Consider the following 17,332-nt stretch of genomic DNA (forward strand, 5'->3'; position numbering starts at 1 on the left):
TATGAACTACTGGTTTTCTCTGATCCCATTCACACTCTCATCTCCTACATCCATCAGTCAGGAGATGCAGGAGTTTGAAAACACAAGCTCTCAGCTTCAAGGACAGTTTCTTTTCCATTTTATTAGACATTTGAACTGGCAGGTGATGCTCTGATTAACTGCACTTTTCTCTGATGCCGTTGTTACGAGACCAGAGGACCCCAAAACCCAGCAGCAATAGATATTCACCAAGACAAATGGTTACTTAAACAAAAATTGCTTTTAATTATTTTTAAACATGAAAATAGAATCAAACTTTAACTTATCACTATTGACTTACTTAACCTAACTTAACCCCCTTCTAATTCTAAGCACATATGTATGTAATATGTGTGTAAGTTCAGAAAAGTTCTTTGGTTCACAGTCCAATCTCACTTCTCATTCCTCCAAGTTCACTGGTTGCAGGCAATTCTTATACTGTGCACAGAATTTAATATTTATGAAGTTCACCAGGCTTTGGTGTTTGAAAGGTAAATGGATAGCACTCAGGAAGGTTCTTGTCGGTTTACAGAGATATATTTGTTGTTCTAGGACATCCACAACTGATGTACTTCCATCAGCCACTTCAGTGTCTTGCTGATGAAACTTGCCCCTTCAGGGTTCTCCAGATGATAACCTCTTCTTTCAGGTCACGATAGAGTTCCTATTTGTTTCCCTTATTCCAAGTGAAACATTAGACAACCTGTCCTCTCCTCTTGCATGAACCACAAAGGCTTGACCAGACCATCTTCCAAATAAGGCTTTCCACAAGCTTGCCAGCTTGTCCTGTTCCAATCCCAGCTGTTTCTGCTGGCTGTAACACTGTAGAACTCTCTCTCTCTCTCTCTCTCTCTCTCTCTCTCTCTCTTAGAGAGAAAGACTGTTTAACTCTCCCTGCTTGAAAAACTACATGACCCTCTTAGAACAGCAAGTTCTCTTCCAGGCAATCTGCAGCTCTAACATGATCTTTCATCTGTTGGCTTTTGTAAACAACAATCTATTAGTGAAGTCTCTTGAGCACTCTCCAAAACTTTTGCAAAAGATGTGTAGCCGATATGTCTAGCATTAGACATAGCATAAGCTCCAGTATTTCAAATAAGATCTGTTTTATAATGTTTGTTTGTGACCTACTCTAACAAACCTTTCCTAATTTATCTCCCAAAAACATACTCTGTCACACCATATACCCTGAACTTTAGTTTTATTGCAACATAGTTTTTATTATAACATAGTTTTTATTTTTCCACTACCTGGCAGGATAGCACATAAAACAAAGTTTCTCACTGCATCTCAGTCAAAGTGATGGGGACTGGACCTATGTCTCACCCATCACCCTCCTCCCAGGAGAACCAGAGATAATGGGAGGCCATTCAGCCCCACATTCTACTGCCTTTCATGGAAGAGTGAAGCACAGGAATAAACCCTTCAGCCGGAACATGATGATCAAGTTAATCTGAATCTCCATTGCACTGCACTGCATATGCACTCCATATTCCTCCTGCCCCTGCACAGTCATGTGTCCATCTAGAATCCTCTTAACCATAACTATTGTGTCTGCTTCAACCTCTTGTCGATTCCCCTGAACTGCTGGCCACTTCATCGTCCATTCACAACATTTACTCCGCATCCCTTTTAGCAGAGCCATGAAGCCATCAAATTATACAGCACTGAAAGAGGCCCTTCCACTCACTCAGCTTCTGTTGGCCATCTAATACAGTTTAACACTGATCCCAATTTCTATTCTCCCCATTTTCTCATCACCTCCCCTGGGGTTCCACACACATACTGCTCTTTATGGTGGCAAATTAATTCACTGACATGCACATCTTTGGGGTGTGGTGGGAAATTCACACAGTCATGGGGAGAACATGCAAACATCTCCCAGACAGTGCCAGAGATCAGGTTCGAACCTGAGTTTCTGAAGCCAAGATGCAGCTGTGCATCAGTTTAGAGATCACAGAACCCTAAGGCATGAACTAATTTACCAAAGAAAAACTGGTCTGATAAGAAACTGTTAACAGCAAATGAAAATGGGCTTCCAAGAGTTATTTTTGGAAGGGTGTTGGACCTGTTTCCATGGTATCCCGTTCAATGCAGCTTGGAGCAGCTTTTCTTGTCTGTAAGTTCAGTCCCAGAGTTTTCATTGAAGAGGCCAATAAAATGGACACCATGGTAACATTGCATGTGAAGAACAAGAATGAGCCTGTAAGAATGCAATGTTCCCACTCTGCACACCCAATGAAAGCACCCAAAATGTTATCAGTGTTGATCCCTGCAACAGACCGTGACTGACCTGATGTTGCCCGACCCACATTAGCCTGGGTTTTCTTGGATTTTCCATTCTGCCTTTAAAAGGATGAACATTCACATTTTTTTGGAGCAGAAGTGTCCAAAGGCTAAGAACCCTTCAAGAGAGGAAAATCCTCCACACCATAGTTTAAATTGGCTGACCCTTTATTGGGGGACAGACAGCTATGTATCCAAACTTGAGTATGGCTCAATGTTCAGCTGGTGGAGTGTCCATAAGCATTGTTAGTGCTGTGTTCCATTAGTAAATTGTTGCATCAGTACTGTGTTCCATCGGTGCTGTGCATCTTTGGTGCTGTGTTCCAATGGTACTATGTTCCATTGGTGCTGCGTATCTTTGGTGCTGTGTTCCATTGGTAAAGTGTAGCATTGGTACTGTGTTGCATTGGGGCTGTGTATCTTTGGTGCTGTGTTCCATTGGTACTCTGTATCTTTGGTGTTGTGTTCCATTGGTGCTGCGTTCCATTGGTGCTGCCTTCCATTGGTGCTGCGTTCCATTGGTGCTGCATTCCAATGGTGCTGTGATCCACTGGTGCTGTGTTCCATTGGTGCTACATTCCATACGTGCTGCATTCCATAGGTGCTGCATTCGATTGGTGCTGTGTTCCATTGGTGCTGTGTTCCATTCTTCTTTGGCTTGGCTTCGCGGATGAATATTTATGGAGGGGTATGTCCACGTCTGCTGCAGGCTCGTTGGTGAATGACAAGTCCGATGCGGGACAGGCAGGCACGGTTGCAGGGGTTTCAAGGGAAAATTGGTTGGTTGGGGTTGGGTGTTGGGTTTTTCCTCCTTTATCTTTTGTCAGTGAGGTGGGCTCTGCGGTCTTCTTCAAAGGAGGTTGCTGCCCGCCGAACTGTGAGGCACCAAGATGCATGGTTGGAGGCGATATCAGCCCACTGGCAGTGGTCAATGTGCCAGGCACCAAGAGATTTCTTTAGGCAGTCCTTGTACCTCTTCTTCGGTGCACCTCTGTCTCGGTGGCCAGTGGAGAGCTCGCCATATAACATGATTTTGGGAAGGCGATGGTCCTCCAGTCTGGAGATGTGACCCACCCAGCGCAGTTTGGTCTTTAGCAGCATGGATTCAATGCTTGCGGACTCTGCCAGCTCGAGTACTTTGATGTTGGTGATGAAGTCATTCCAATGAATGTTGAGGATGAAGCAGAGACAGAGCTGATAGAAGTGTTCTAGGAGCCGTAGGTGATGCAGGTAGAGGACCCATGATTTGGAGCCGAACAGGAGTGTGGGTATGACAATGGCTCTGTACACGTTGATCTTTGTGTGTTTCTTCAAGTGGTTGTTTTTCCAGACTCTTTTGTGTAGTCTTCCAAAGGCATTATTTGCCTTGGCGAGTCTGTTGTCTATCTCGTTGTCGATCCTTGCATCAGATGAAATGGTGCAGCCAAGGTAGGTAAACTGGTTGACTGTTTTGAGTTCTGTGTGCCCGATGGAGATGTGGGGGGGGGGGGGGGCTGGTAGTCATGGTGGGGAGCTGGCTGATAGAGGACCTCAGTTTTCTTCAGGCTGACTTCCAGACCAAACATTTTGTCAGTTTCCTCAAAACAGGACGTCATGCGCTGGAAAGCTGGCTCTGAATGGGCAACTAAAGTGGCATCGTCTGCAAAGAGTAGTTCACGGACAAGTTTCTCTTGTGTCTTGGTGTGAGCTTGCAGGCGCCTCAGATTGAAGAGACTGCCATCCGTGTGGTACCGGATGTAAACACCGTCTTCATTGTTGAGGTCTTTCATGGCTTGTTTCAGCATCATGCTGAAGAAGATAGTAAAGAGGGTTGATGCGAGGACGCAGCCTTGCTTCACGCCGTTTTCAATGGAGAAGGGTTCAGAGAGCTCCTTACTGTATCTGACCTGACCTTGTTGGTTTTCGTGCATTTGGATAACCATGTTGAGGAACTTGGGGGGGCATCCAAGGTGCTCTAGTATTTGCAAAGCCCTTTCCTGCTCACGATGTCAAAGGCTTTGGTGAGGTCAACAAAGTTGATGTAGAGTCCTTTGTTTTGTTCTCTGCACTTTTCTTGGAGCTGTCTGAGGGCAAAGACCATGTCAGTAGTTCCTCTGTTTGCGTGAAAGCCACACTGTGATTCTGGGAGGACATTTTCGGCGACACTAGGTATTAGTCTATTAAGGAGAATCCTAGCGAAGATTTTGCCTGCAATGGAGAGCAGCGTGATTCCCTTGTAGTTTGAGCAGTCTGATTTCTCGCCTTTGTTTTTGTACAGAGTGATGATGATGGCATCACGAAGGTCCTGAGGCAGCTTTCCTTGGTCCCAGCAGAGCATGAAAAACTCATGCAGTTTGGGATGCAGTATTTTGCCACCAGCCTTCCAGACCTCTGGGGGGGATTCCATCCATACCTGCTGCTTTGCCATTTTTCAGTTGTTCAATCCCTTTTCAGTGCCAACCGCTCAGTCCAAAAATCCACCCTGCTCCAGCTCCCTCAACAACCCTTGAGTCTAGAGCTGGATGAGGTCCTTACTCGGGAAGAGTGTTCCATTGGTGCTGCATTAAATTGGTGCTGTGTACCTTTTGTGCTGTGTATTTTTGGTGCTGTGTTCTATTGGTGCTGTGTATCTTTGATGTTGTGTTGCATTGCTGCTTCGTTCCATTGGTGCTGCCTCCCATTGGTGCTGTGTATCTTTGGTGCTGTGTTCCATTGGTACAATACTGTAGTAGTTCTTGTGGTAATTGGCGTGGTATTGATCAGAACGTTGTGTCCATAGTCAGGGTTTAGTGGTGCCGTGACGGTGCCAGTGTGGGTACCGTGTCGTGTTGGTTCTGTGTTCCATTGGTGTTCTGTTATGTCGATCAGTCTTTGCTTAGGGCTGATCAGTGACCTGTCCTGTTGGTGTACCGGTGGGGTTGTACTCTTCTGGTACTGTACATGGGTTGTGAGTCGTGCCAGGCTGTGTTGCAGTGTGTTCTGGAGCTCCGTCCTGCTGGTCCTGTGTTTTCTGTAGGGACGGTCGCCGTGTTTCGCTGGGCTGAGTCAGTGGCAGGAGTGAAGTGTTTCACTGATTCTGGTCAGGTTCGCGGCTGAGGGCCAGGCTTGCTCATGAGTTGTGAGCAGTAAGTGTGCGAAGGGATCGAGCGGCTGGGACATGGGTAAGTGGGGACGGGGTTACGGTGTCTTCAACTAACTTTTCTCTGCATTGTACGGAATCGCACGTCCCCACTCCATCCCACCATCCCCTTCCATCCCCCGTCTCCCCCACCCCCTCTCCCCCACTCCGTCTCCCTTAACACCCCCACCAACGTCGCCCCACCCCCGCTCTCCGTTTGCCCTCTCCCCGTCTCCCCACCAACATCTCCCATCTTCCTCGTCTCCCCCACCCCTCCCAAACATTCCCCGTCTCTTCCAACCACTCCCAAACCTTCCCCGTCTCTCCAACACCTCTCCCTGTCTCCCCGCCCCCTCTCCCCTCCTCCCCCAGCCCATCTCCCACCATCCCCCTCTTCTACATTCCCCGTCTCCCCACCAACATCTCCCCGCTTCCTCGTCTCCCCCACCCCCTCCCAAACCTTCCCGTCTCCCCTAACACCTCTTCCTGTCTCCCCACCACATCTCCCCTCTTCCTCATCTCCCCCACCTCCTTCCAAACCTTCCCTGTCTCCCCACCCCCTCCCAAACCTTCCCTGTCTCCTTTGCCCCTCATCTCCCTTCTCCCCATCTAATTTCTCCCCATTTCCCTTCCCCGTCTCCCTTGCCTTTCTCCCCATCTCCCTTCTCTCCCACGTCTCCCTTTCCCGTCTGCCTTCTCTCCCCGTCTCCCTTCTCTCCATCTCCCTTTTCCCCATCTCCCTTCTCCCCATCTCCCTTCTCCATCTCCCTTCTGCCCGACTCCCTTCTCCCCATCTCCCTCCTCCCCGTCTCCCATCTCCCTTCACCCCCGTCTCCCTTTGCCCACCTGTCTCCCTTCACCCCCCGTCTCCCTTCGCCCCCCTGTCTCCCTTCGCCCCTCCGTCTCCTTTCCCCATCTCCCTTCACCCCGTCTCCCTTTACCCCATCTCCCTTCACCTATCTCCCTTCTCTCCCCATCTCCCTTCTCCTCCAGTCTCCCTTCTTACCCCCTCCTCCCTTCTCCCCACCTCCCTTCTCCCTGCCTCCCTTCTCCCCATCTTCCTTCTCCCCATCTGCCTTCTCTCCCCGTCTTCTTTCTCCCCGTCTCCCCATCTCCCTTCGCCCCCTCTCCCTTCGCCTCCCTGTCTCCCTTCGGCCCCCGTCTCCCTTCGCCCCGTCTCCCTTCGCCCCCTGTATCCCTTCACCCCCTGTCTCCCTTCACCCCCATCTCCCTTCCCCCATCTCGCTTCTCTCCCCTTCTCCCTTCTCCCCCTGTCTCCCTTCTCCTCCCCTCCCTTCTCCTCCCGTCTCCCTTCTTACCCCCACCTCCTCCACATCTCCCTTCTCCCCTACCTCCCTTCTCCCCATCTTCCTTCTCCCCGTCTTCCTTCTCCCCGTCTTCCTTCTCCCCCATCTTCCTTCTCCCCATCTCCCTTCTCCCCATCTCCCTTCTCCCCGTCTCCCTTCTCCCTGTCTCCCTCCCCCTGTCTCCCTTCTCCCCTGTCTCCCTTCTCTCCCGTCTCCCTTCACCCCCGCCTCCCTTCACCCCTGTCTCCCTTCACCCCTGTCTCCCTTCCCCGTCTCCCTTCCCCCATCTCCCTTCTCTCCCATCTCCCTTCTCTCCCATCTCCCTTCACCCCCGTCTCCCTTCACCCCCGTCTCCCTTCACCCCTGTCTCCCTTCCCCGTCTCCCTTCCCCCATCTCCCTTCTCCCACCATCTCCCTTCTCCCACCGTCTCCCTTCTTTCCCCATCTCCCTTCTCTCCATCTCCCTTTTCCTCCCATCTCCCTTCTTACCCCCGCCTCCCTTCTCCCTGCCTCCCTTCTCCCTCGCCTCCCTTCTCCCTCGCCTCCCTTCTCCCCTGCCTCCCTTCCCCATCTCTCTTCTCCCCCCACCGTCTCTCCCCTCCCCCATCTCCCTTCCCCCCATTTCTCTTGGAGGGGATGTGTGGTATATGAGGAATAGCAGAGTTGATGAACAGTCTGGGCAATCATCACCACTCTCTGCAGCTTCTTGTTTTCCTGGGCAGAACAGTTTCTTTCCATGCATTGACATACCCCGACGGAATGAAGAGGTTGTTGAGGGCTGCAGGAGACATGGTGAATTTTGCAGCCTTCTGAGGACACTGGTGCACTTTCTTGGCCAGTGTCAATGTGGATGAAACAGGACTGGTCACTGGGGAATTTAACTGTTGGTAACTTCAACCTGCCGACGATCTTCACCTGGGTCCTGTTTGTTTGGGCTTGGGTGTGACCTCCACACCTCCCCAGGTCTAGTGGCTTGGTCTGACATTGAGGGAGAGTTTGTTGCCCTGGTACCATCACTTGTCCCTGTATTTCCCTCTGTCCTCCAACTCCCGTGGGTGGATACCCATTCTCGTTCCAGGAGGAATGGGATCATTCCACTGGACATGCTCGAGCCCATGCCAACAATAGCCTCTGTCTGTCTGCCCCTTCTCCTTCTTTGTCAGGTCTCTCAATCCTAATGTTGCTTGCCCTTGAAGCACACCAGCCCCACCTTCCTCCAAGTGATCTCAGGGAGAGTGGAGCACTGCCTTGCCAGAACCTTATTCCAACACTGAGCTGGGCAAAGGTTTTCCTTGCGGAGGCCCTCACTCGGGCAGATTAGCTTTTGCTCCTGATTCCAGTCTCTCGAGAGTCACAGTTCTTTCCTCTCTGGAGTGGACAGTGGGGCCCTGTGAGTGTGTGCGAAGGGCAGGTGTTTGTGGCTGGCTAACTATCCCACAGAGTGCTGCCTTGTTGAAGGAACTGATATGCCAGGGAGTTGTTGTGTGGGCTCTCTGTGCCTCGGATGGAACTGTTGAATGTTGACTTGGAGATGGGACCCCTGGTTCTGCTCTGGGCAGAATCCCAATAGTTTCTGAACTAAATTATGCTCTTTGTTTGTTGTCATGATTCCCATAATGCAGAGGGACCCTACCAGAACACTGAATAAAGGAATTGTTCAGGATGTGACAGACCAGATTTTGGGAGTGCAGTTGCTGGGGCATTAACCCTTCACTAACTGAACTTGGGGCAGCAGGGGGTGGCGAGATGCTTTCTAAAATCAGAATTGTGGAACTGGGGTTCCATGTCAGGGTTATTCCATCATTTCCCTCTCAGCTACTGCCATTCCCAAATCAGGAGTTCCCAATGGGAATCTGGTGCTGGCGGCTGGAATCAAGGGAAGGACAACAACATGGGAGAGGGCAGGAGAGGGTGAGGTGACTTGGGAAACGTGTCCCACATGCTGGAGAGCATCACTCATCTGTGGATCGTCCAGTGTGAGAGGAGGGGGCTAGGAGGAGAGAGGGAGGGGGAGAATAAAAGGGGAGAGAGAGAGCGAAAAGGGGAGATGGAGAGAGGGGAAAGGGGAGATAAGGGGTGAGAGTGAAGAGGAGTGAAGTGGGAGAGAGGGAAGAGGAGAAAGGACAGGTGAGAGAGGGAAGGGGAGAGGGAACAGAATGACAGAGGGGGGAGAGAGGGAGAGAGAGCACACAAACGGCAAGAGGGGGAGGAAGGGAAGGGGAGAGAGGGGATGTGAGTATTGGAGAGAGGGAGGAGGCAAGAGGGATGAAGAGAGACAGAGAGGCAGAAGGAGAGGAGAGAGGGAGGAGAAAAGGGGAAAAGATGGGGAGAGAGGGAGTGAGAGAGGCAGAGAGAGAGGGGAGGGGAAGAGAAAGAGAGAAGGAGAGGGAGGGGAATAAAGGGGGGAAAGAGGGGAGGGAGAGAAGGAGGGAGGGGATAAGGGGATAGGGGAGAGAGAGAGGGAGGGAGGGGGAGAGAGGGAGGGAGTGGGGAGGTGAGATACCACCCAGTGCAGAGTAAAGTTAGTTTAAGACACTGTAGCCCCGTTCCAACCCACTCTGCCTCTCCCACTCCCTTTTTGCTCTCGAGAGGGAAAGGGGTAGGGAGAGCTAAGAGGGGAAGGGGGGAGAGATAAGGGGTGAGAGGGGTGAAGCAGGAGAGAGGGAAGGGGAGAATAGGTGAGAGAAGGAAGGGAAGGAGAGAGGAAGGACAGAGGGGAGGGAGAGAGAGAGAATGGAGGTGGAGAGAGAGGGGTCAGGAAAAGGTGGAGGGGAGAGGGGGAGAGTGTAGAGACTGCATAGTGGAAAGGGAAGGGGAGAGAGGGAGGAGGAGAGAGGGAGGAGGGGTGGGGATGAGAGGGAGAGGGAGATAGAAGGGAGAAAAGAGGGAGGGGAAGAGGGAGGGGAGACCATGAGTGGGAGAGGAAGAGAGAGAAGGATGAGGGGAAGAGAGAAAGAGAGGGGGAACAGAGAAAGAGGAGGAGAGATAGAGGAAGGGGAAAGTGGGAGTGGGAGAGGTAGAGAGAAGAGGAGAGGGAGGAGGGGAGAAGAGGGGAAAAAGGGGAGGGAGGTAGAGAAAGATGAGCATTATGCCATGTGGGGGGATAGGCAGAGGGAGCGAGAAAAAGAAGGGAAGAAGCAAGAGGCAGGAAGGAGAAAGAGAAGGAGGGTTGGAGATGGAGGAGAGTGAGGAGGGGAGGATAGACCAGAGGGTTGGGGAGAGGAGCAAAGTGTGAGGGATGGGAAGTTTCTGGGAGAGGGGCAGAGAGCAAAGGGTCTGGGATGCCCTCTCTGGTGTAAGAATGGAGTGAATCTCCCACCCTGCCTCTGCAGCATATTGAAACTTATAACCACATAATGATTACAGCATGGAAACAGGCCATCATGGTCCTTCTTGTCTGTGCCAAAACATTTACCCTCTCCTACTCCCACTGACCTGCATTCTGCCCATAACCCTCCATTCCTTTTACATCCAGATACCTCTCCACATTTTTCTTAAAAGATAATATAGTCCCTGCCTCCACCCCCTCCACTGGAAGCTCATTCCAAACAGACCCTGCTCTTTGAGTAAAGAACCTTCTGCTTGTGTTGCACATAAACATTTGTCCCTATTTGTCCTCTAGTTTGAATCTCCCCTCTAAATGGAAAGAGTCTATCCTCATCTACTCTCTCTATCCCCCTCAACATTTTAAAGACCTCTATCAACCACCCCACCACCCCCCCCCCCCCCCCACCCCCTCAGCCTTCTATGCTCCAAAGAATAAAGATCTAACTTGTTTGACCTTTCTCTGAGGTTATCCATTTTGGGGGCAATAATAGGAAAGCTGAGTATTATTTAAATGGAGACAAGCTAGGGAGTGGGGAGGAGCAAATGGATCTGGGAGTACTTGTTCACCGGTCACTGAAGACTAGCATGCAGGTTCAGAAAGCTGTGAAGAAGGCAAATGGCATGTTGGCTTTCATAAAGAGGGGATTGGAGTATAGGAACAGAGATGCCCTTCTGCAGTTGTACAGGGCCCTGGTGAGACCCCACCTGGAGTAATGCGTCCAGTTCTGGTCTCCAATTTTGAGGAAGGACATACTAGCTATAGAGGGTGTGCAGCGCAGATTTACAAGGTTAGTTCCAGGGATGGCGGGGTTGACATATGCTGAAAGGCTAGAAAAACTGGACTTGTATCCGATGGAGTTTAGAAGGATGAGTGGGGACATGATTGAGGTATACAAAATTATCAGGGGGATAGACAGGGTGAAGTCGGATTACTTGTTCCCAATGATGGGGGAGACGAGGACTAGAGGGCATAGTTTAAGAATACAGGGTAGGCCCTTTAGGACGGAGATGAGAAAACATTTTTTTACCCAGAGAAGTGTGAATCTGTGGAATTCTCTGCCACAGAGGGTGGTAGAGGCAGATTCGCTGATTATGTTCAAAAGAGAGTTAGATAAGACTCTAGTGGGCAAAGGAGTTAAGGGTTATGGGGATAAGGCTGGAAAGGGGTACTGATGGTAGTGATCAGCCATGATCTGTAAAATGGCGGTGCTGGCTTGACGGGCCGAAGGGCCTACTCCAGCTCCTATTGTCTATTGTCTATTGTCTATAACTTAGGAGCTGAAACCCAGGTCTCATCTGGTGAATCTTCTCTCTATTCTGTTCATGCCCTTGCTATGATATGGTGACCAGAACTGAACACAATATTCCAAATGTGGCTTCACCAATGCCTTGTACAATTTTAACATTACCTCCCAACTCTTCTACTCTATGCTCTGATTTGTAAAGTCTGGAATTCCAAAGACCTTCTTCACTACTCAACCCACCTGAGATTCCATTAACTGTGGACCATTATTCCTTGATCTCTCTGTTCAATTGCATTCTTTAATGCCCCATTATTCACCATGTATGTCCTATTTTGATTAGTCCTACCAAAATGTAGTGCCTCACACTTGTCAGCATTAAATTCCATTTGCCAACTTTCAGCCCACTCTTCTAACTTGCCCAAATCTCTCTGCAAGATTTGTAAACCTTCCTCATTATCCACAACACTACCTATCTTATTATCATCTGCATACTTACTAATCCAATTTCCCACCCCATAATCTAGATTATTAATGCATATTACAAACAACAATGGACCCAGTACAGATCCTTGATGGACACCACTATCCACTGGACTCCAACCTGACAAACAGTTCTCCACCACCACCCTCTGGCATCTTCCATCCAGCCTCTGTTGAATCCATTTTACTACTTCAATATTCACACCTAACCATTGAACCTTCCTTACTACCCATCCGTGTGGGACCTTGTCAAAGGTATTACTGAAATCCATATAGACAACATCCACACCTTGCCCTTGCCAGATTTCCTTCTAAAAATTCAATAAGATTTGTCAAACATGAGCTTCCAGCACAAATCCATGTTGAACAACATATTGAAACTTCTCCTTTCTCAGGAGATCAGGACCAGGTCTCATTCAGTTCTCGCTGCTGTGAATATGATATTTTGAGATTTCCTGTGCAATTTTATACAAAATGAAGGGGAATTTGTTGGTCATTTCTGTTTAACCAGGCATAACATGGACTGCAGAGCATGTACTGTGACAGGACCACAGTAGGTCGAGCAGCATCCGTGAGAGTGGATGAACAGTCAATGATCCAAGGTGCATCTCGACCTTCTGAGTTCTCTGCTCCAGATTCCAGTGTCTGCAGTCTCCTGATTCAGTCCTCACTGGATAAAGTTCTTTAAACAGTGCCGAGATGGAATAATTTCACTTCTGAGAGTGTGATCATTTATATGGCTCCTTGTCATCAGACAAATTATCCAGAGGAATTTTACGGAAGCATGGGAAATATTCTCCCTTCAGTCAGAGAAATATCAGACAAACTGAAAGGGGCGATGAAGGGGTGGGAGCTAAAAGCTTGATCAACGAGAGAGGGGATTAAAACATGATGGTCGAGTGCAACACAAATGTGCTGGTGAAACTCCACAGTCCCACTCCGTGGGAAGTAAAGGTCCCCTGACGCCTTTGTCAGGAATGTGGAAAATCAAGCAGATACCTGAATGAAAGGATGTGGGTGGAGGGAAGGGGAAGGGAGAGGAGCACAGGCGAGATACAGGTGGGATAGTAGAAGAGAAAGATGCTGCAAAATGATAGTGGGAGGGGGGCAGAGGGGGCAGAAAGACGCTCTCTGATAGAAGGGAGGAAGGAGGCTAGTGAGGTGGGAAACAAGAGGGATTGGGAGAGGGGGCATCGGACATGGGAAAAGTTGATACGATACAATGTGGTTAGAGAAAGCCTCCCTCCCCCTCTCCAATTTGCAGGTGGTCTTGATTTGGTAGTGCATGAGGCCATCTCAATGTGTCAGAGAGGATCTAAAGCAAGATTAATTAAAATGAAAGGAGCTGGGATGAGGTTTCAGGAGGGAATGCCAAAGCTTTGGGCCCCAACAGCTGTAGGAACATGCTGCTGATGGGAGTTAGGATCTTTGAGTGATAGAGGCAACCACTTCTACAGAGAGTGCTCCACCCTTCTGCTCTACACACATTTATCTGGCCTCCTGGCCCTCAGCCCCCTTGGCACCTCTTGCCCCCTCAGCCCTCGGCCCCTCCTGCCCCTCGCCCCTCCTTCCCCTTCTACTCAGCAAGTGTATTCGATTCCAACTTCTCTCGGGTGAAAGATTGCTCCCTCTGTTCCCTTCTGAATTCCTGCCTCCCATCTGAAATCTCTGACTTTATCCACTAGAGAAAGGTTCTTAGATCGATAGAATTGAATTCATTGAGATTTATTGTCGCCAGCACCAAGATGCATTAAAAAATCTTATGAAATAGAAAAAAATCTATTATAAAATCTTTTATCCATAATATACAAATCTATCAAGTAAAAATATACAGTTAAAAAAAAACAGTCTATCCCCTGGTTTGGATCGTCAGGTGGCAAAAGGTGAAGGGGTATTGGGATCAAGTGGAGGAGCAGGTAGTGTTGAGGAAACAGGGCAGATGCAAAAGGATTTGGACAGATTAGGAGAATGGGCAGAGAAGTGGCAAATTAAAAATACTGTCGGATAGTGGACGGTCGTGCACTTTGGTAGAAAATATAAACAGGAGGACTATTTTTTAAATGGGGAGAAAATTGAAAATACAAAGGAACCTGGGAGTCTTCAAATCTGGAGGTGATCTTGCAGGTTGAGTTGTGAAGAAGGCATTCATTTCTAGGGAATAGAATATCGGAGCAGGGAAGTGATACCAAGGCTTTATAAGGTCCTGGTGAGACCTCACGTGGAGTATTGTGAATGGTTTTGGGCTCCTCATTTAAGAAAGGATATTCTGATGTTGGAGAGGGTTCAGAGAAGGTTCAGATGAATGATTCTGGGAATGAAATGTTTATAGCACGAGGAGCATTTGCCAGCTCTTGGCCTGAATTAATTGGAATTTAGGAGAATGATGGGGATCTCATTAAAACATTTTGAATGTTGAAAGGCGTGGACAGAGTAGAAGTAGAAAGGTTGTCTTGGACAAGATGGCACAACTGCAGGATTAAAGGGTGTCCACTTAGAACAGAGATGTAGAGAAATTTCTTCAGCCAGTGGGTGGTATATCTGTGAGGGTGGTGAATCTGTGGAGTTTGTTGCCACAGGCAGTTGTGGAGGCCAAGTCTTTCAGGGAGAGATTGATAGGTTTTTGATTAGCCAGGGCATCAAATGCTATGGGGAGAAGACCGGGCTGTGGGAAAATGGATTAATTCATGATTAAATGGCAGGGCAGACTCGATAGGCTGAATAGCCTATTTCTGCTCCTAAGTCTTATAGTCTTATGGTCAAAGGTCTGGAGAAGGTTACTTTTCTGGTTGGCAGTGGGGATGGGAGGGGGTGACCTGTTGCCAGTGGGGATGGGAGGGTTGACCTGTTGCCAGTGGGGATGGGGGGATTGGCCTGATGCCAGTGGGGATGGGAGGGGGTGACCTGTTGCCAGTGGGGATGGGGTTTGACCTGTTACCAGTGGGGATGGGAGGAGGTGACCTGTTGCCAGTAGGGGGCGGGGAGGTTGACCTTTTGCCAGTGGGAATGGGATAAGGTAGCCTGGCTGATGAGCTGCCACACAATGGAACTTTGGATGAGCTAAATCTCAAAAAGGGTCCTGAGTCACATACTGGGGAAAAAACCCTTCAGCCCAACTTGCCCATACTGACCAAAGTATCCCACCCACTCTAGCCCCACCTGCCTGTGTTTGACCCATGTCCATCTATGCCTGTCCTAGCCATGTACCCATCCAATCTTTTCTGAAATGTTGCAATAGTACAGGCCTCACCCATCCCCTCCTGTCACACCTACCACTCTCTGTGTAAAATCATTAGCCCTCAGGTTCCTGTTAAATCTCTCCCCCTTACCTGGTTTCAGATTCCCAACTCTGGCCATAAGACTCTCTGCGTTCACACCGACTGTCAAGTTTTGCTCTCTCGACCCCAGCATCTGTGACGTTCTTGTTCAACTCCATTCAGATGCTCCACTGTGAAGTCTCTTTGAGGGATGCCTATCCTGAAGAGGTTCTCCTCCTCTCTTCGAAGGGAGTTCTCTGAGCGTGCCTCTCACTGGTTTCCCCCCTCTGTTATCCCCATTGCTCCCACGTTGGACGCTGCGTGACCTGCTGAATTTCTGCAGCACGTTCCTGTGTTGCCCCTGACCCCAGCATCTGCGGACTTTCTGGTTTAGTTCTCTGCATGCACTGATCTCCTGATTTTGTACAACTCTGAGATCACCCCTTGTTTTCCTGAGCCTTTTGTATTTGGGCATCTGCTGATTTTTGGTACTCCCAAAGGGCCCATGCCTGAAACACTGGTTACTTTTTATGTTCTATGGGTGCTGCGTGACCTGCTGTGTTTCTCCAGCATGTCTGCAGACTGCACTAGACCTCAGACTTCAGACTGCAGACTGGAGACTGCACTAGGACCTCAGCAAGTGAGGTTCTTGTTTACCTTGTGACCTACCTCCAGCTATTTGTCTTCACAGAAATGTTGCATCAAAGGTGGCCTCTGCTTTCAGAGAATAACTTTCCAGAGGGGAGGGGGACAATTGATGCATTAGGAGGAGGGTGCAGCGGGGGAGGGGGGTGGCAAAGACTGAGATCTGTCAGAGTGCAGAGTGCGTGAGCATTATTCTCATGCAATGTTCTGTTATTTTGAGGTATTTCAGGGAAGGTCAGAATGTGTGAGAGAGGGAGGGCTCCCTATCCCTGAGCCCACCAGGCACTTTTCCCAGTGAACACATCTTGCCTGCGTATAACACAACCCTTCATTGCTGAGGTACCTGTTCCACAGGTTTTCCTGCACACCAGCCTGTGCACAATGCAAATATTGGGCCCTCTTGGCAATCTGTATCCTGTCGCAGAGATGGTTGTGTGCTCTCAGTGCTCCGGAACAGATTACTGGGAGCGAAGGTCAGGCACGAATGGGGAATTCTTGCTCATTCTGAAACCCTTCACTCCAAATGCACTGGGTTCAGGTTAATCAAAGGTAGATGGATTGATCGTGAGTTCTATCTGGCCCAATATGCAAACTCTCAGAACATTTACACCAATCCCATTAGACCTCGATGCAATGTGTTTTCTCTCCCATAGGAACATACACCACAGAAGCAGACATTTTGACACACCTTGTCTGTATCAAACTATTATTCTGCACCCAGTCCATAGCCCTCCCATTCATGCAGATGTCCAAATTATTTTAAATGTTAAAATTGAGCCCGCATTCAAAACTTCAGCTGCTCATTCCACACTCCTACCACCCTCAACGTGAAGTTCTCCCTAATGTTCCGCTTAAACATTTCATCTTTCACCTGAAACCCATATCCTCTCATTCTTGTCTCACCCAACCTCAGTGCAAAAAGCTTGTTTGGTTTTACCATATCCATACCCCTCATAATTTTGTATACCTGACCCCTTGGTCCATGCCAAGTGAGGTGGTCCAGGCTGTGTCTGATGAGGGGTCCAAGCCCAGTGAGGGGGACTAGACTGTGTCTGATGAGGGGTCCATGCTAAATGAGGGGGTCCAGGCTGTGTCTGATAAGGGGTCAATGCCAAATGAGGGGGTCTAGGCTGTGTCTGATGAGGGGTCCATGCCAAATGAGGGGGTCAAGGCTGTGTCTGATGAGTGGTCCATGCTAAATGAGGGGGTCCAGGCTGTGTCTGATGAGTGGTCCCTGCTAAATGAGAGGGTCCAGGCTGTGTCTGATGAGGGGTCCATGCCAAATGAGGGGGTCTAGGCTGTGTCTGATGAGGGAGTCTAGGCTGTGTCTAATGAGGGATCCATGCCAAATGAGGGGGTCCAGGCTGTGTCTAATGAGGGGGTCTAGGCTATGTCTGATGAGGGGGTCCAGGCTGTGACTGATGAGGGTTGCATGCCAAGTGAGGGGGTCTCGGCTGTGTCTGATGAGGTGTTCATGCCAAATGAGAGGGTCCAGGCTGTGTCTGATAAGGGGATCATGCCAAGTAAAGGGGTCCAGGCTGTGTCTAATGAAGGGTCCAAGCCAAGTGAGGGGGTCTAGGCTGTGTCTGATGAGGGGTCCATGCCAAATGAGGGGGTCCAGGCTGTGTTTGATGAGGTGTCCATCCCAAATGAGGGGGTCCAGGCTGTGTTTGA

At 49.4% G+C, this 17,332-nt stretch overlaps 1 protein-coding gene across 1 annotated transcript in view; it reads left to right on the forward strand.

Annotated features, from left to right (window-relative positions):
* Positions 1–5,273: 5,273 nt before the first annotated feature.
* Positions 5,274–17,332, forward strand: part of LOC138740733 (proteolipid protein DM alpha-like) — a 75,736-nt gene continuing 63,677 nt past the window's right edge. Inside the window, exon 1 of the mRNA XM_069893804.1 lies at positions 5,274–5,444. Coding sequence (XP_069749905.1) covers positions 5,441–5,444 — 4 coding nt within the window. The 5' untranslated portion in view covers positions 5,274–5,440. The remainder of the gene's footprint in view (positions 5,445–17,332) is intronic.

Source organism: Narcine bancroftii, chromosome 8 (genome assembly GCF_036971445.1).
Source record: "Narcine bancroftii isolate sNarBan1 chromosome 8, sNarBan1.hap1, whole genome shotgun sequence".
Taxonomy (NCBI): Eukaryota; Metazoa; Chordata; class Chondrichthyes; order Torpediniformes; family Narcinidae; genus Narcine; species Narcine bancroftii.